The 20,685-nt window shown below is 34.5% G+C and overlaps 1 protein-coding gene across 1 annotated transcript; it reads right to left on the bottom strand.

The window, feature by feature from the left end:
- Positions 1 to 4,729: 4,729 nt before the first annotated feature.
- Positions 4,730 to 20,594, bottom strand: LOC128189211 (BCAS3 microtubule associated cell migration factor-like). The gene is made up of 22 exons (XM_052860729.1): positions 20,438 to 20,594; positions 19,486 to 19,540; positions 18,755 to 18,830; positions 18,240 to 18,340; positions 17,915 to 17,996; positions 17,646 to 17,709; positions 16,698 to 16,808; positions 16,356 to 16,432; positions 15,980 to 16,056; positions 15,580 to 15,663; positions 15,123 to 15,287; positions 14,426 to 14,656; positions 13,976 to 14,069; positions 13,400 to 13,549; positions 13,003 to 13,266; positions 12,261 to 12,420; positions 11,735 to 11,838; positions 10,947 to 11,044; positions 10,481 to 10,674; positions 8,849 to 8,970; positions 8,483 to 8,656; positions 4,730 to 5,402 (listed from the first exon to the last, which is right to left on the bottom strand). Exons 1-22 carry the CDS (start codon positions 20,503 to 20,505, stop codon positions 5,281 to 5,283), a joined length of 2,673 nt encoding a protein of 890 aa, XP_052716689.1. The 5' UTR covers positions 20,506 to 20,594; the 3' UTR covers positions 4,730 to 5,280.
- Between the last annotated feature and the right edge of the window lie 91 nt (positions 20,595 to 20,685).

The following is a 20,685-nucleotide window of genomic DNA, read 5'->3' as shown; positions in this document are numbered from 1 at the left end:
AGATTTGCGAAGTCACGTTCCAAATGATCAGAACGCCACAGAACAAATTTATTTCATATCTTCGGTGATGTATGGGGCCTGATGTTGGTCAGGGAACAAGTTTGTGTTGTAAACAAACTAAACTTTTGTTCGTTTCTGTGTGTTTTCATACGAACGCACCGGCTCGTGTGAATGGAAAGACAACGATAAAGTTGTCAAAAATATGTCATCACGAAGTTTTGGACGATTGAAATGACAGGCACCACAACCAGCGACAGGGGAAGTAAATATCTTAAGCGGCGGGAACATAGCCTGATGAACGGCCTTTATGAGATTTTAAACATGGTTCACCCCAATTTTAACATCTCTACTTCTGCAAATAACGGGGTTTCCTTCCTCCTCATTGTGATTCTAAACAAGTCATGTCGTCTGCTTTTCAGATCTAAAAGGTCACCGAGGTGCTTAGGTAAAAAACCCGAAAATTACGGTAAAAATTAAAATGATCGAAGGTAACTTGGTACAGGACAGGTTTCGATGACAAGGAGTTGTACAAAATAATCGGCGTTACTGTTGTTGAAACTGTTGAATTGTCTGAACTAGGATCCATGGTTCTAACAAACTCATCAAATTCATGAAATCTCTTGTTCAAACAAGTGCAACTTGGAGGGTACCTGTGTATGACAATGTCAGAGAGAGAGAGAGAGAGAGAGAGAGAGAGAGAGAGAGAGAGAGAGGGAGAGAGAGAGAGAGAGAGAGAGAGAGAGAGAGAGAGAGAGAGAGAGAGAGAGAGAGGGGCCAACAATTTAAAAGATGAACTAACACATTTATATATTTTGTCGTCGGCTGCATCTGTGTTTTTAAACAAAATCAATTACATTTTCTTACACAACAACAAGCTTGCATCTAACATTTTCATCTCTGCATTTTTTTTTATTTAGTTTACCAAAATAAAGCCACTAATTTAAAAAAATATAAAATGATTTGTTGCTTTAAAAAAAAAAGAGATGAGTTAAAAAGGAGAAATTCTTATTAGTGGTATTCATAAAATACATCATCCAATTTATTTTTTTCTACGTCTTTCTTTCGGTCACATAATTCCATCATTTTTAGAGATTTATGATGGCTCCTAAATGGTGATAATTAGATGATTTTAGAGATATTTCCAAAGATAACATCAAATAAGCGAAATGTTTTAAGAAAATGTCGCATCTCGTGGCCATTATCTCCCAGCATCAGAAGAAAAATTTAATCGACGCCGAGAAATAGAGCGAGTTTGGCGAGATTACCCGCTAAATTGATACTCTGCGCCTGAAATTTCCACTGCACTGGGTATTGTGTCACGTGACAAAGGCTCGTTAGTCGAAAAAAATGATGCAAGGAGCGGGGTTTTATAGGAATTAAATTGAAGTAGAAAGTATCTTCTCTCTAAAATGTGACTTCATTGTCCATTTGTAAGTCAATTTTGTGCTTTTGTTTTGGACAAGAAGCCGTAATTGATACATCATAAAGCGAAGGCTGACTTATGATGTACGATTGTCGTAATAATGTAAATGTCGTTAAGCCTAATGATCTCCCTTGATAGGGAAGTCTTTAATGAATCGGGGAAAGTTTAGGTATTACAAGAACAATAATGAAACGGTATTCCTTCAAACAAAAACACTATCTGAATGAGCTTGTTGCCGATCAATCATTCTTGCTTTATTCAATGTTTCCACTTATTTTCAATGCATCAGTCATTATATGACAAAGCGTGTTTCCCAGAAAATTCCGCGTTAACATTCTAACTGCCATGAAAAAAAAATACTACAAGTTATGAAATCAATTCTCTTTTCTTTCTTACCTGTTTCTAAGAAGATTATCTAAAGTAAATGAACACCTAAAAATGAAGAACCAAAAGAAGAATCATAGAAAAATAGAAAGAGAGAGAGAGAGAGAGAGAGAGAGAGAGAGAGAGAGAGAGAGAGAGAGAGAGAGAAAGACTAGAAAACCAAACATGCCATAAACAACTTTCAAAAATAATTATGCATAAGAATGATATCAATTTATCTCTAAATTGATGGAACAAGAGCTAGAAAACATCTGAGTATTGTTTGAGAAGAAGCCAGTATTTTTGGTCTTATTAAAGAAGATGAAAGACAGGATTAATCAAATAGAAGGAACTAATATTCTGATTAATTTTTTGTGTATAAACTAAAAAAAAAGTTCTAATTCATGATGAAGCATATTTGTATTTCGAAAAGAAAGCCCCCCCCCCCAAAAAAAAAAAATAAAATAAAAAAATAAAATAAGGAATTATGCTAGTATCATACAACAAAATATATATTCAAGTATTACTAATAATATATGCTAAAAAGTAATAGTTTAAGCGAAAAGGAATTCCTCTACACTGAGTAATGTACTGTGTGGTTATGTAACAAAGACTACAAGAGGCTGGGTGGTGCGTGGTCCACAACCCCCGTCCCCCCCATAAATCTGACAGATAGGGGTGACACTGAGACACGCTATCTGGCCGCCGATCCCTCACCGGACACTGAGCGCCCCAGAAACACGAAGTCCGTGTGTCCTTGTTTATTTTTTTGAAAATAACAATTTATCAACACTCGTAAAACATGACATATCATATGCGTTTTATGGCCCGGCCGATGATGTTATATATCCATAAAATCTCAAAACGCATTTGCCGATGTTGTGTGACACCGCATCGTCGTGAGTTGAGACGAACGCTGACAAAATGGACGGGTTTTTACTCCGGAATACAGATGAGGCTGATTAAAGATAAAATACATGTTGCTGGTGTCACTAGTTGGAGTAATGGTGAGGGCCCGGAACACACACAATAGGCTTACACGGTTATGTAAAGTAATTTTTATATGTTGAGGAAATGTTGGCAGAGATTGTAGAGAAAAATAATAAATAGTTGAAAAAATGTTTTAAAATATAAATATGAAATAATAAAAATAGATCAAACAAACAAACAAACAAACAAATAAATAAATAAATAAATAAATTTGATTTTACCTTAGAGATAATAACTGTAAAATATATTTTGTTACTTGTTTTTTATGATAAAACTTTTTATCATAAATGGCATTTTGATTATAGTATTACAACTAAAAATGGAAATGAATTTTTGAGGATCTCTTTCGTGAATAAAAAATTTAAATATGGCATTTTTATTCACAGCGTTTAAGTTACATTTTAAATTTTGAAATTCGTGAATTTAAAGAACGTTAAGATTATTCATCTGAAATATAATGTATAAACTTTGATAAAATCAATGTAATCTGCAGCGAATAAGATGGGGGTGTGTGTAAAATTATTCACATAAAGATACATAAATATATATTCGTCATAACAGAAATGCAGTTCATTACTAAGAAATATGCGACCAATGTGTGTAAAACAGTTGTAACTATGCCATAAATTATCAAATTGTCGTGAGTGTAAATATTGTGTGTAGTTTTTTGTTGTTTTCTATAAATCAGGCCTATGACACGCGGGGTGCGTTCGGTTTGACCAGGTCGGTGGAGCGCTTAGATACAGGGCGATATCGCCATCACGGTGCCACGACCATCAACTATAGGAGCTACTTACTGGTCCAGGGGAAAGACCTTTCTTACCCACTGAAAAAAATATAACAGAGACAATGAACTTGACAGGTCTGCACCAGTTTTCCCGTAAAATATCGGAGGTAAACCACAGCTTTGGTTTTTTTTCTCTAGTTACAACCAACATAATTGCTAGAAAATTATATCAAAGCTTAAATTATTCATAAATTGATTTAGAAACACGAAAAATGTTTATTTTAAATTATCTACCGATTCAGTAGTTTTACACTTTGACAAGGACCAGGAAAGACAACTCTGTCTAATAATAATTTATTTTATGATTTGATTATTTTAACTGCGCATCAAGAAATTTCCATAAGAGATACATGTATGATGTATGTTCTTGCCAAAAAAAAAAAGAAAAAAGAAAAAAAAAGGCAAAATCATACTTCTAATATGAATTTTGATTTTTACACCTACATTTTCATCCGTATTTCATAACTCAACAAATATTTCATATTTTAAGAATCATTATCATCAGGGTGGAAGTAAGATATTCTGTAAAAACGCTGTAAATGCTTGCTTTGGTCTGTAATAAAGCCATAAACAGCTCTCATTCTCTTCACCATTTTACCTTAATAAGCCAGAAACGGCTCTTATAACGGAAATCAGTCTGTGGCGGGTTTTCCGTTCGCATTAGCGAGTTTTGCGTACAGGGTAATTACATCGATGATGAGTGGCGAGGAATTGAAGACAGAATCTTTGAAAACTACCTACTTTTCTGAGGAAATTGACGGGTATCTGAGAACATGATGAATTGAAGATTGTGGACTGTCAAAGCTAGGATTTTGACGGATAGATGCGGCGTCTAATAAGCCATGTTCATTACCAGACAACTCGGCATCCGAACCAATAACTATCATGTTATTTTTCACCTGTGTGGATTAAAATGGTGATTTGCAATGGTATTTTCGTCTCCCGTTTCAACCAATGATCCGATTAGAAGTATTGGGGATATTATCAATTTGTAAAAGTCATTAGTCTGTACTCAAAATACAGTACTCCCCGGTCAGTATCTCCGCGAGTTCAACAGTTTCTTGGTGCTTGGTGCCTACCTATGTGTACACCTGTCTCCTGCTTAACCCACGCCAACAGTACCGACCGTGATCAAACCTGACATTAATAAGACTCAGAAGCATGACTTTACTGTTTTTGGTATCACATTTTAATAAGCATACATGTACGTGTATTTAAGAAAATATTTTTTTCCAAGAAAGTTAAAATAACAACCATGTACTTAATGATATAGACATGTATATTCACTAAGACTACACATGTAGCTCCTCTTCCATACACTCATGACAACAAATTGATTACCAAACATGTCCCTTTATATGCTATCACACAGGAAATAAAGTCTAACTTGTAACTGAAGTCATAACAGATTATATCTTTATATTTCGTATAATTTGAGATAACATAAATAATTTAAAATCAATGCAGACCAGCGTCATAAGATTACACGTGAAGTATAAATTTGTTTTTATTTTTTAAATCACCCTTATAAATATTTTTTAAAAATTTGAACACTGCCGCAATAAGCAAACAGTGGGAAATTTTTCACAAAACAACAAATGGCCCTATTTTCCACTCCAAAGCATCGTCCCCACCAGCCATATGAAAGTGACGTCATACGTAGTCAACGTCCAGTCATGACGGTGTCACTATACAGCTGACTTCTGGTTCCGGGTCGCTAACTTGAGTCCGGAGACTCGTTGCTGGTGCTGAACATTGGGTCCATGACGTGTTCCCGGGTCAGGCCGATACTGGACCCCGAGGACGTACTCAGGTTCTCATTGCTCCCCACAAACACATCTGTCAAAACACAAAAATCGGAATATTAAATCGCCATTCAAACGGACGAGATGAAGGAGAAGTTATGTTATAGCGTTTCAGCAGCTCATTATTCTACAGTTTAGTATTTTTTTTATGACAGTAGAAATATTCTTTCATAATTTCGTTTTACGACCCCTTCGGTAATGAAAGAAAAGTCTCATATCATAATGAAATGTCGCATACATCCTGGTAAAATTACGTGATCATAAAAACTGCTTCTTTGTCCCCATTTTTAATTTTGAGACGACCAACTGTCCTTAAGGGGCGGGTGAAACAATGTTTTGGAGAATACCCTCCTTAAGGGAGTAAAAAAATACCTTCCCCGGTCAGAGCCGGTGGCCATTAAACGAATGGCAGGCAACAATCTGACCTACGAAGCGCCAATGTTTTCTCCCCTGTTTCTTTTGTTACGAACGGCAATTAAAATGAAACCTTAATGACGAAGATTGACAAAGATGTTGATTACAAACTTCATCTCAGGTAACCGGTTCTTCCCTTCTTGTGTTCATTACCTGAGAGTCAGCTAAATAGGCTGTTAATCCTGAGCTCGTTATTGATGTACCCACCGAGTATACGGATAATGGAGTAGGGGGGCTCGAATTATCATGGCATTAAATAAACCACACACGGAATTAAGCCCAGAAGAATTGGACGCCATCAGATCACGGGGATGACTGATCAGGCGTCATTAAAAGATAGAGGTGAGTCGCTTAACATCTCTGGGCATCTTAAAAACCAGTCTATGTCTTTGATAACCGATTCCTCCTCTCTTTGCTTTGTTAATTATAAAAGAGTTTTAATGACTCTGCAGCGGACAGAAGCAGCTGAGGCCGCCTGGCGGCCTTTAGCGATACCAAGACGGATGAAAATACATAGCTCTCGTTCTAAAAAGCAACACCGTTTCCCACTGCTGTTAATGACCAAAAAAAAAAGACTGCAAAATATAAAACTCTGACGTGTTGCCTAAGAAACAGAAATGTTTCAAGGGTTTGTCTCAAGTACTGAAGGAACTAGTTGAAAGGACTATATATGGTTTGAGCCTAAAATGGCCCCCTAAAATGAACATTGTCATTTTACTGTAATTCTTTGTTTTATTTGTACAAATATACATTTGAAGTTTTTTCATAAATTTCATTTTGATTTTAGTGCCCACAATTTAGAAATATGACATCATAATGTTTACCCTTTCCCGCCATTTTTTCATTTTTAGCATAAAATGGCTTGTTTTGAGGCAGTTTTTCTTTAAGGAAACATTAAGCGACTACTTGAACAAACAAAATATTTTCACCAAAGATGTATCTTTCCAATACTTATAAGTGACAAAAAGTTCGTTCTTGTTCAAAGAGTCGCTCTATATTTCCCATTCGAAAAAAAGATAAGAAAAATGTCAATTTTTGGTTGATTTTGATTCAATTATAAAAATACCATCACTTCTGACGTCATATACTGCCAGTGAGTGCATATAAATCAAATAAATAGGTGAAAAACATATATCATGTCAACTCTTTTATAAAATAACACAACAAATTAATGTACCTGAATCATTTTAAAAATAGCGAATTTTGGGGGCCAAATTTGACTAAAATCATATATAGTTCTTTCAACAGATTCAGTTGATTTGACTATTATAAAGACCGTGAACAATAACGAAAACATCAATCAACTAAAAAAATAAACAGATAGTTACTAAAACAACAATATGAAGCAACTCAAAGTAGGATATTAAGGAAAATAACAGCCAACAACAACCAGCAGCAGCAACAACAACAACAACAACAACCAAGACTTACTCAAATAGAAACCAGAAACTTGAAAATCAACAACCAAAACCTGGGAAGAAATAAACAACAAAAAATAACATCAACCAAGACTTAGAACAACAAACACCTGAAACAATGAACACCAACAACCAATAAATGGAATAAAACAACAACAATACAGATGTAAATACAACATACACCCAAGCTAAGTGCAACAAACACCAGAAACTAGAAAAATTAACAACCTACAAAAAACAACCTAGAATCAAGACAACATCACAGACCAAGAACAACAACAAACAGAAAAAAGTTGACTAATTACCAAACTTTAAAACAGGAACAACAATCAACAACATCAACAACTTAGAACAACAATATCCAGAAACAAGAAACTCCATCAAAAAAAACTAGATTAAGACAACAACAATGAATCACAACAACCAAGACTAAGAACACCCCCCCCCCCCCCCCCCCCCCCCCGAAACTTGAAAATCCAAAAGCAAAAACTAGGACCACAGTCAGCAACTTCTAGTAAAGTAAAACAACAACACCAAGTTAATCCACTGTTCCCTAGGATTTTGCAATCTTTTTTTGACAGTAAATGTATATGGCATGAAGTAATTCTACTACAGTAATTTGGTTTAATCATTCATATTTGATACTCTTGAAAATAATACCCTGTAGTTATTATAAATACATGTAGGAAACTGGTTTTAAATAGAAACTTCGAATCATTATCCTCCTTTCTTTTTAAAAATTCCCATTCCATTATGATGATTTTAATATATGGTACTTACCAAAAAATCTCAAATAAGATAATAAGTTTTGAAACAAAAGAAATTCTAGTACAGAAATATAACATATATTTGAATTTTAGTCTCTCAAACATTGATACAGTTGACTTTTACTATCTTGGACACTGATTCCCAACTGACAGTTCATGTAACCAAGAATATATCAAATTGAGTTTGAAACAAGTCCCTATTCTAAATTTGTTGGATCATGGTTTTTTGCTTATTCGAGGGGATGTAATTTTGTGAATGCATGGGTTTTCAGTTTCAATAAAAAAGTAACTGACAATGTTCATTATTTGTTTTTGCTGAGGATGTAAAATGGCGGGTCAGGGCTACTCTTGATAACCACAAATTCTAATGCTTCCACAGTAACTTATTTTATTGATAAAATCATTGGCCACGAATTTAATATCCATGAAATTTTGATTTTTTTTTTTATGAAAACCAGAAAAATTGATGAAACCACAATACTGCAAATGAATGTGAGCTTTGTTTCACAACATACCATGTGATATACAGGAGGGTCCTCCTTCCTTCATGGGGGATTCCAACATGGCTTCTGCCAAATTTTCTTTCATCTTTTCATCAAATTCTTCACTTCCTCTTGGTTGCTTAGCAACAGTTGATTCTGCCCAACTGCTGTACACATCACATAAGTTTGGTGACTGGTCAAAACTACCTGGAAGCAAAATCAAATTAAATTTAGATTTACTAGGCAGGCACAATTGTTCACACAAATCTTCTTTTTTTACAGTCTCCTCCAACATTTTATGTACAGTAAAAATTATCCTTGATCTTGTACAGTCTTGTATTTTAAATCCAATAATCTTTCCTTTTATATCATTTTATAAATGCCTTAATTGGCACTAACCTGCTTCAATCAGTAAGGGAGTGGAGTTTTTTCCTGGAGATGAGGTAGAGTCACTTCCTGTCCGTCTGTACGCAGGACGAGCATTAGGCATGGCTACTGGACTCGATCGAGCTGGCTGTATCCTACAGATACATGTATTCCACATAACTTAAAAAATTCCTTCTATAAATTTTTTCCTTTCAAAATCCCAAACTTACAAATCACCAAACTATAAGATTTTAAGGTAAAGGTCCATACCCCACTTGATAAATAAAATGCGTACAGATTTTTTTCATATTTTTCAAACATATATATGAGAATATGTTCTTATCAAATTTTACTCAGTTGGCTGGTCCATCGGTATCATTAAAGCTATGGCCGTGGCTAAAAATAGAACCGATTGCGGAAAACGGCGCTTTTTTCAAACATAATGAATCTAAGCCTAAGCCTGAAATATTACTTTCACAGAATAATTTTTTGACTTGTATCCTATGTAAAATGAAGGAATTATCATTTCAAAACAAATAATTTTTTGTTCACTTGCTTATTTATTAAAATATAGATAAATCTGCTAACAAATGAGATAAAATGATTTAAATTTTCAAAGCGAATTTAAGCTCTTGTAATTTTTTTTACGTACAGAATTCTCTGAAATATTGATATTATTTACCCCCTAACGTCCTTAATCAATTGGAAATAAAATTACCCAAAGGACCGGCCTTTTCAGGATCACAATGGGCGTATTTTTGGTAAAAAACATTAAAATATATATTTTGAAAAAGATCCCTAGAAATAAAATTGTGCATAGGTTTATTATTTCATCACTCTAAAAAAATATGTTTAGTTTATTGTTAAATAGAAAACATGATTTAAACAAACTGTTGATTAATCTGTATTATTTAAATCGCAAAAGATGGTTTCTTTTGGAATCTTTAAGTATAATGGATCGAGATCGGTATTTAGAAATTGCAGTCACACACGTGGATAATGCTAACTACCTGATATGCTTTTAAGACAAACCTCTATTCAACCTTTTTTTAACTGGTTTAAAGACTGTTCTTAAAATGAAATAACTTTTCTTCAGCGTATGGTTTTAATTCTAAAAACATTTTTTGTGTGGAATATATATATATATATGCTCGTTGCTAAGCAAAAAGGATAAAGATGATATCGGTCAAATTATTTCCCCTTGTGTATTTATCTCCCTTATGCACTGGAATAGATCTCGGTCAGGATTTCATTTTGGGTGTTTATGGACTTTCGGGGATTAATGTTCAAATATTTGGATTAAATTCAACCTTATAATGCATTGATGTTTATGCAGGAAAACAGTAAGAGGTCTATATTTTCAAAACGAGTACGCAATCGACACAACCCAGTCAAGTTTTCATTTCGCTGATTAATAGGCCTAATTGATTGCAGTTGTCAGTATTTTGAATAGCTTTGTTTTGAATCAATTTCTAGGTCAGCTTGATTTCAGAACAAATTAGACCCAGCCTCGTTAAATTACACCTTTTAACGCTAGCTCTCACTTAGATCGGGCACGGACAAGACGTAATAACGCGTGAATTACGTCAGACGTTGTTTTGTGACGTATGGATAATTACCTTAATACAATTTTTGATCATTTCATTAGAAGGACGAAATTCTCACTTGAGACTTTCTAAGTCGACTTCATCGGAGGTGATGTCCATATTGGACAGGTTGACCTCGGGACTCTGGGATAGGAGCGCGGAGGACTGGGAGGACAGGACCGTGGTGTTCTGTACATTCTGATAGGTCTTGAACGAAAACTGGGGGCCCATCCACAGGCGACGATGAGGCCCCATGTGGGTAATTATCTCCACCTACAATGAAATAAAAAAATTGTGCAGTTGAGGTACAAAGATTCTAGCACTTGTATCCATTTGACCACCATTAAAACTTTTTGGGAATTGCAAATGGAGTCCAAATATTTAACTCAAGACCAGTTTACAATGAAATTCTATTGAAATTTTATATCCTTAGTATTTACCTTAATATTGTCATGATTATCATATTTGCATGAAGTATGTGTGGTACATGCAGATTCTCACTTTTGATCATTCATCAAGTGTCTATTAATTTATAATATATGCACCTGTGAGAGCCACTCCTCCTGATCAACCCCTTTCTTTTGTTCTGATGTAAGACTATCCCTGGAGTCCTGTCTGATGACTGGCAACAAGTCTCCTCCATCTGAAAACCCACACAGACATCAAACGTTGTACATAGAACAGAGAGAGAAAAACTTAAAAAGACTTGTGAGGAGAAATTAAATTGATCATCCAATATGTTTTTTTACATTCTATAGTCAGATAATGTATACACCCGTAGTAAAATGAGATGTGCATGTACCAAGGAAACCCTCTCTATCTTACACCAGTACTAATAATGTGGAAAAAATGTGTCCAGCATATAGGGTCTAGTACTTATATTAACATGTAACTTCTAATGCAAGTTCTTTCATTGTTGTTGTTGTGAAAGATGGCATTTGCTGTGACTGTATCTCAAACGGTTTATTAAAATAGAGACTACAGAAATAAACAATCACTTTCAAAACTTATAATGAGTATACACTATATGTAGAATCAAATGAATATTCACATCAAGTCAAACAATTGCCATGCTCCTTCCTGTTTTGTTAATAAATAAATCAGCCATCGGAAATAGGTAGTTCCCTTATTATAGCTTTAGTAACATCATTAATATGTTCTGCTACAAACATTTTTACATAACGGTAGATTGTTCTTTGTTTTGAATACACGGAATACTCTAACAGTAAAAAGAAATGATTGTAATTTCAAATGCATTTGCTTGTATATATTTTCTACTATTTGCAATTAGGAAATGAGGTTTGTGACCAAAAGACTGGACACTGTTGATTACCTGAATGTGAGGAACTAGGTCGCTGAGACATAACCGTGTCAGAGGCAAGGATGAGGGGGTTGTTGTTGACTAGAGGGGGGCGGACTTCATCTGAGGTTTTTGACCTGAATAAAAAAGATTATGATCAAAGTTCCCCTATCCCATGTAATATAAATGCAAACTACTGATTTCAAAAATACTTGAATGCTATAAAAATGCAATTACATGCACAATGATGCACAATGCAGCTTTATCATACTCCAACATTAGATATGAAGAGATGTTTAAATATACAAAGGTGTGTGCTTGAATGGCTGTAAATTGTTTGAACTTGATTGCTTTACAGCTAAAGGATGTTTACCTTTCAAAAAACAATTACTAGGTACTACCGGTACTCAATAGTCTGACATTATTTATTCTATCCCAATATGACTCACTGTGTGAAAAATACTTTTTGAAAAGCTGAAAATTTAATAAAAATAAAATTGTCTGAAATAGAATATATTTGACTCTTATGGGGAATCCTAAATAGATAAGACAAACTTGCCTCTGTAAATGCCACTGGGTATAACCAGTGATGGTTAAGTCCAGAGGGGTTCCGTCGGTCACTTTCTCTGAGAGTTGCTTGGACTTTGGGTCCAGTATATACTCCACTAGGGTCCCTGTCTGACTCATCAGGAACAGGGAGTCCGCTACTCTCTTACCCTCTACAAACAATTCTACAGTTTAATACATTATACAGCTGTAAATACTTTACTTTACAATTTAATTTATTCAACTCGCTGTAGTTTAACTTATGATCCAGTAAACATATTACATTTAGTACTTATGGTCTTTGAGGGAATTTTTTAAAAATGTTACATATATATAAGATTTTATTCAATCTGATTTAAATCAGCAGCACCATTTTTTCTTCCAGTGATCTTGAACTTGCACAAATGACCAAAGCTCAAGGTCAGATCAATAGCGGTTGCATATCAGAACAGCTGATTTTAATCAGATTGGATTTTATTAAGTGCATTTTTTAAAATTCACATCCATGACATTTGGTCATGTGCCGTTCTTTACTAGAAGCTGTGTCCCTATAAACTTAAATTGATTGATAACATAAAAAATGAAATATGTCTACAGTATCACTAATACAATTACAAGTACATGTATATATACAACATGACAATGTAAAAATTTGTTACTAAATATAAGCAATGAATTTAAAATGAAAATACTTGTGCATCTATAAATTTACAAACAACAGCTGTGCATGACACAAAAATTATGTAGTGAGTTACCTCGTTTATCCACAGCCAGACTTGGTGTGCCTCCCACCCACACTCTGGGGGTGGAGAAACAGGCCGTGACCAGGATCCAGTTGTCAGAAGCTGTGTGTGAAGGGCTCCCAGTCTTACTGCTGCCCCGCCCAGCCATCAGGGGCTGCTTGATCTGGGCCAGGGGGTACACTGTTATGGGGTGTGGGTATGGGGGGAGACGGGGGTTTCCTATGCTGTTGTTCAGGGCATTGTGTCTCAGCAAACTTGGGTAATTGTCATATTGCCCTAAAGAAAATGCACTTCATATTATTGTGAGTTTTTGTGACAATGATGCTTAGGTTGTCAACTTCATTAGTTAAGTATTTGATACATTTTTTTTCACTGTGAAGAATAAAATAAAGATGAGAACAGAACATACCCCCAGTAGATGTTGGACTGCCGGAGGCATTCAGCACCGGACTATTCCTACCAGCCCCATGATCCATATCGTCAAGTCCAGCACTCTTGTGGAAACGACTGGCCCGGTTCACAATCCGTGGACTACAGTGAGTCCTGGTGTTGACAGAGCCTGAAAATGTAAAGAAAGGCTATAGAAGACCATATGATGAAGACCTTAACAAACATTGGTTTCACTAAGTGAAGCATTCCCTCAAAGAAAAACATATCAGTTAAGGTCAAGTCAGATGTTGTGGCAGACAGACAGAAAGACATAAAGAGACATACAGACAGGCAAATGAACCAAAAACTATGTTGAAAGATATTTAATCTCAGGAAGACCCAGACATAAAACATACATGATACATGTACTTGGAAACTCATGCACATGTACATAAATAAACATCAAAATTCCTGCAATTTGTGAGGAGTATCAATGGTTCTCAAGTATTTTAATAATTAAAGCTAAATACATTTACTGTATTCTTTTGATGATGCATATAAATAATACCGGTAATAAAAATATTATTCATGTGCTCATTAAATCTTATTATTTTACCTCCATATGGGGTAATGGGGAATAGATGAGTAGTCCCCCTGTGAGAGCTAACAGTCACCCATCTACTGTCATGGCTGAAACACATGTCAATCACCTGTCAAAAAGAAGAATACAAAGTTAGACATCAAAGTTTGTACATGTAATCATTATTATAATGTGGCTTTGTATAATACAACTTTCTCAAAAACTGTAATTTGTTTAAAATTCTTTGCAAATAGTTCATCAGTGAGCTAAAATACAAGTTATGTCAGATTTGGTTTATGGAGGGAAAAATAACAAACTTTCAATGCATTTTGTCAATTAATTCATATAAAATCAATTTGATTTTAGTTTGCAAAGAAATAAAACTTGCTTTTCAGAGTTTAGTTTATGAATGATTTTAATCTTCAAAAAAGAAATAATAATTAAGGAGATGTATACAGAGAAAGATGATCAATCCCCTCCCCCCACCTTAGCAGTGGTCTCCCCTCTGTGCAGTGTATACAGGTGGTGGATGGCCCCCAGGGATGAGGCACAAGGATGAGCCATGATCCGGAACACATGGAAGTTATGACCTAGTTTACAGGCGGTCAGTAGTAGAGTTCCTGATGTGTCAAAGGTCATACAAGACACTGGTTCATTGGCGTGGGCATGGAAATGGGCAATCAGTCCCTCTGCATCATTGTCCTCACTCACACTGAACTAAAACCGAGACAGAGACGATATCACCATACATGATGTGAACAGCAAATCTGAGAAGTCCTATCGAAAGGGGGATAAATCTTGCAAGACAAAGACAATAGCAGTATCTATATGCAGTGAATCAAATGTTTCCCATGGAAAGATGAATAAATCTTGCAGAGATTTCAAATAAAACAAAGCTGCCTATGAGAGATATCTTATGAATTTCTTCTATAGAATACAAATGACTAAATCAATGACACAAATAATAAATAAAGTTGGCCTTTCATATTTCACTTATAAAAAATTGGTATTTCATATTTCACTTATCAACAAACCAATGTCTCAGTAAGGGCTTTTTTTTTAATAATGTATTTGCGTTTGGGTTTTTTCTAACGAAAATGTTGCACAGAAAAAAAAAATTTGTTGATAATAAAATACTTTTATGCCAGACAAATATATTTCATTTGCTATATAAATTACTTACATGATCCCCTGGCACTGTCTGTGTATCAATGACTGAGATAATGCCCGGCCTGTGACCGTTGTCCAAGGGTGGGGAGTCTGCTTTCTTAGGGGCAGAGGGAGTTTTTGCCCCCGTCACACTGTGGACCATGGCCTCTCCAAACATTGTCAAACCTTTAAATGCACCCTTGGAAAAAGAACAGGCAATTTTGAACAATGAAATTAGTTAATTAACAATATTAAACTAGAAAATTAGTTCATTAACAATATTTAACTATGGAATTAGTTAATTAACAATATCAAACTATGAAATTTGTTAATTAACAATATTAAACAGTGAAATTAGTTAATTAACAATATTAAACTATGAAATGTCTTGCTTTTCAAAATGTGTTAAAAGGCAAATCTGAAATTATTGCTTTGTACTTGCACATATACCGGTATATTATCATACAAGTTCTTTCAGAAGAGTAGTGTACCTTGGCAGCACTGATGACTGTAGCGGCGTAAGACTGTGACCCGTCCCCTGACATCCCCCCACACGACTGGTGTATAGGAACAAGCTGTAACACAACCAAACTCATCTTTATAAGGCTGATACAAGTACATCCCAATGAGAATAAAAATCTAAAAGTAAATATTCTTCCTTATGCCACCTTATGTTTGAAAAGATAAAACATTTACTTGAAATGAATCATTCAATCATATGTATGTAAAGTATTATTTATTTATCACATTAAAATATTATCAGAAACAAATTTAATTGATTTCAAAACAGCAAAGTGTATTTGTACACATTATACATAACTAACATGTAATTGACCATGCATTAGAATACTTTGGTATTTTAAAATACAATTCTCAGAGTTTTCTACTTACTCGCTTGTCTGCGTAGGCCAACCATCTTGTTCCAAGTGCAATGGGGTTAATAATGGGCCCAGAGTTGGGAAAACAGTCTGGAATACAATCATTAGCATGTAATTATTTCTGAAGTGCAGCATCCCTAATAACTTTTTTCTTTCAATTCTTACAGAATACCATAATGGAATATACTATTCAACATGAACAACTTTGTTAAAGAACAATTACTTCATGAGAATGTGCAAGTTTTTTTCATATCAAAAGGATATTGGATAGTTTATATTATTCATATTATTCCATCATAACAAACACAACAATATCAATTATCAAATCATACTAAACGCACTAAAAAAACACATGTATTGTAAGAGCTTTGAGTATATACAGTACTCACTCATGACCCAGAATAGTTGTCTCAAAGAACATGAGTCAAACACACTCAGCTTTTCTTGAAACACCACCACAATCACTCTGAAAACATACAATTTTATTACTCTTTGAAAATATATAATAGCAAATACTAGCATAATATAGTATGTAATTACATGTTACGGTGTATAAATTATTGCTTGTGTGTTATTATTCCAATTCTTATGACAATTCTTTGTAAATACCTGTACATCCTACTTTTATTGTTTATATACTGCTGTTTATGAACATAACTTTCGACAGTATTTATTTCTTAATACTAGAACACAACTAAAAGTACTTTTCCCTTGTCGATGACATGACTGACCTCTTATTGCACTCTATATTCAGCACAGAGTGAGTCTTAAAGCTAACACTGTGCACCTCATCCCCAGTCCTCAGGGAAATGAACTTCACGGAGCAGTAAGGCTGTCCAGCACTGAAAGAAAGAAGTCAATGTAATCATAGAGTAATTTTTAAGAGGATAACTCATGCTACTCTCTCTCTCTCTCTCTCTCTCTCTCTCTCTCTCTCTCTCTCTCTCTATTGCTAATTAAGTTTAAGCACAGACAAAAAATGGAGTAAGGTAACAGTACATGTACTGGTAAAAGGACATGTATTAAGGTCAGACGACACGTTCCTCAACTTTATATAACTTTTTCCAGGAATTTGTTAATGGTTTACTACTACTTTGACAAGCTTTCTTGCAAAAAATTAGGATACCTTACCAGGCATTTCTGCAAAATACTAGAGTTTGCAATTTCCTACATAATCTTCTTGAAATACACTTGAATTGCTGATATAAAAACAAATAAATATACAGCACAGCAAAATTCACTTTTTTGTTATTCAATATCGGCCGGGGCCGGGCTTAGAACTCACGACTACTAGAACCTATGCTTCTGCCAGTGAGCGGCCACGCCTCTAACCACTCGGCCATCTAGACATACGTCCATACCCATGTAAATTCTAAACATTTTAAAAATAATTATAAAAGTAATAATTTTTTGGGAACTCTTCATTACGAGGAGATAGAAAAAAGATGCTCGAGGAACGTGTCATATGACCTTAAGTGTGTATTAAATAGAATTTCTGATTTTTTATTGAGTATCAAATTTCTGATTTCCTGTTGAGTATCAACAGCTGATCAGTGCATCTTACCTGGTACCAACAGTGTATCTTACCTGGTGCTAACAGTGTATCTTACCTGGTACTAATAGTGTATCTTACCTGGTACTAACAGTGTATCTTACCTGGTACTAACAGTGTATCTTACCTGGTACTATCACACAGTGCTGCTAGTGGTCTCTTGTAATGGTACTGATCAGGATTCTCAAACACTGTAACACACATGTATACAACATCTCAGTAAAATCACAGAAACAAAGACCAAAAGATACTGGCTGCAGTTTACAAAGGAACCTACAATTTGAACAAATGATAATTGCAACTTATTCAATAGCTAAAAAATGTTTCATCTTCAGTTAAAAATACATATCGAGATTAAAATAGTTTATCTGTCTCAAGTTTAGCCCATGGACTCACCTTGAGTTGGAGTGGGTAGGACTCTGAAGATTCTGATTGGTCCTTGTCTTAGTGACAGTACTTCCTGTGCTTCTCCATTGGTCTGTGGAACAAATAACAGGTGATGAAAAAATTGGCATTGCATACATTTAACAAAACACAGGGGACAGTTTTAATTTTACATGTAAACTGTTATAAAGAATTGAGATTCAAGAGAAACTAAATAACCTTGTAGAAGTTTAAAGCTTTTTTCATACAAGTATGGTTGACTTGGCTACTGTACAACATGTTTTATATAAAATGCTGATTTGTTACATATTGTTTACAACAAGACAAAGTTTCTTACTGCTATATTCCAGACTTGAACTCCATTTCCGTAACCTAGTATTAACAGCAGTGGTACACCTTTACTTTCATTTGTGTTGAGGTCAGGGTTGGAAGCCACATCTAAAATTAATATGTTAATGACTTAATCTCAGCATTTAATGAATAAAATAATGTTGAAAAAAAAACCTCAGTCAAATCTTATTCCTTTGCAAATCATCTTCATGTGAATAATTCCTTGTTCTTCACCACATTTTTCACAAGGAATGATGATAAATTGCTTCAATATATAATATGCCTCTTATATAATATAGAATTGAAAGAAAAAAATGTCATATGATAATTTCTACTCAGAAATAAATATAAAGATTTTTTGAAGCACAATAGCCATATCATGTATCTGTAATCAAGCCTTACTTGCATCCCTATCAACATAAGACACAGTTATCCGATAATACCAGTGTCTTGGGCTGAAACAATGAGATCAACACTTTCCTATTTATTACCCATTATAACCAGTAAGTGTAATTTACATACCATTGATATCTGACTTGGCGAACTGGACCCATTGAATCCTCTCCTTGTCCTCAGGTTTACTGTTCCCAGTGTAGGCCTATATAAACAGAACAAGTTTTTATCATTCAATACACAGTAACATGCATGGCCGGATACTTACAGGTGTTCACTTCTTTTACTAGGATACCAATGAGTGATCACATCTTTTACTCGCTCACGGGATATGCATGGGTGATCATAATTTTACTCAGATACCCATAGCTAATAATGTCTTCTAAGATGTGATCACTAGTGGGCATTGGACGATGAGTAATATGTACCCACGTGTTTTTCTCCTGTTTAATAATATATACATGTACTTTTCCTTCTGTTTTACTCAACTGTATGAGTCCCCAAAATCTTAACCCCTGCAATCACAATCTCAGAGCACTCTCTTTCTTTTATTACATAATACAAATGTATTTTATACTGTCAGTGTAAATTATAAAATTTGTTAAACCTGATATGATATCATTGCACTTTAGCTTCTTTCAAATATAACTTCAAAACATTAACTCATTTTAAAATGACAGAAGTGTAAGCATGAAAGGTTAAAATGGAATTTCCACACTGAGTGGCAGACATGTTTTTAAGGAGATTCATTTTGTTGAAATAATTACACATAAATACAGTAAATGATTAATATTTTTTTGTGCACTGATAGCCATGTAAATTCAAGCGATTGTGACTTTCTAGACCCTATGAAACCTTACCTGTGGTACCACATCTGATATGAAATCTACAACACTCTCCATCACACTCTTCTCACTACAACATAAAAATATAGCAATCATTCATGCAAATCTACTATTTTCATTCTGTAGTGCAACAATTGAAGTACAGACACGTAAATCTTGTAAAAATTTAAAATATACAATTGTGCACTCAATGTTTCTTGATTTGTCATGAGCGATCCCAAATAATTAACGCCATTCTTTCCCTATGGGAGAGCAACCTTATTTTTGTTCTGATGTGATGTAGAGGTTTCCTCACCAGTCCAAATTATGTTCATCTCTATGCATTGACCATGTTAACAGATACAGTCAAACTTTGTTATCTCGATCTAGGTGGGGGGTGTGAGATATCAGAATATTCGAGATATTGACAGTAAAATACTTCAAAAATGGGTGGTTGGGACTTAAAAATCACTTCGACATATCCTTTGTATTCGATATATCGGTGTTCGTGATATCGAAGTTTAACTGTATATGTAGATTGATCAACATGAAATTGAAAATCATGATTGGATGAATAACAGGATATTTTATGATTAAATTTGAATGTATGTAAAAATAAATATACAACTTCATATCAAAGAGAATGAGTCCTTTCTTCAGATTTGTCAACAATCATTTCTACCCTCTCCTCAAAACTCACGAGATGTTCAGAATTTAATTAGGGTACATGTACATTTCATTCATCTCAATGCATGTAATAAATATTGCAATTTCAATAATCATGATAATTTACCCTCATAGAAATGACAAAGACACATATTAAGAAGGATAAAAATTTAAAACAATATTTTTCGAACATTTCCTTAAGCCTAATCAGATCAAGGACAGAAATAAAATGTTATTCCTATCTCTGATCAATTTGTATAGAATTTTTGAACCACTGTCACCACCAAAAATACACAAACAGACAATTTAAAATGGCGTTTACCTGAAAGCCTGTGGTCTTATGACATTGTGGCTTAATTTCATATTTCTCTTTGGAGAATCTGCAGCCATTGCTATAGATTTTACCCCATAAATTGCAAGAAAAACTTGTTACACTTACAGATGACGTCACGTTTGTTTTGGATTGTCCGCGAAGCGATTGACTGAAGAGTTCTACTTCCGGTTGCAAGTTGCAAGTGGCGGATCTAATGTATCAGTTGGCGTAGAAATATAATTAAAAACACATGTTTG

Source organism: Crassostrea angulata, chromosome 6 (genome assembly GCF_025612915.1).
Source record: "Crassostrea angulata isolate pt1a10 chromosome 6, ASM2561291v2, whole genome shotgun sequence".
In the NCBI taxonomy this organism is placed as follows: domain Eukaryota; kingdom Metazoa; phylum Mollusca; class Bivalvia; order Ostreida; family Ostreidae; genus Magallana; species Magallana angulata.
Note: the sequence above shows the minus strand (reverse complement) of the source record. Positions and strands in the feature narration are given on the sequence as shown.

Coding starts and splice junctions, on each gene's coding strand:
- LOC128189211 (XM_052860729.1), bottom strand. CDS start 20,505: ATGGCTGCAGATTCTCCAAAGAGAAATATGAAATTAAGCCACAATGTC. Junction 15,288..15,579: donor CAGTCATCAGTGCTGCCAAG/GTACACTACTCT, acceptor TCTTTTTCCAAG/GGTGCATTTAAAGGTTTGAC. Junction 12,421..13,002: donor TCTGGCTGTGGATAAACGAG/GTAACTCACTAC, acceptor AATTGTTTGTAG/AGGGTAAGAGAGTAGCGGAC.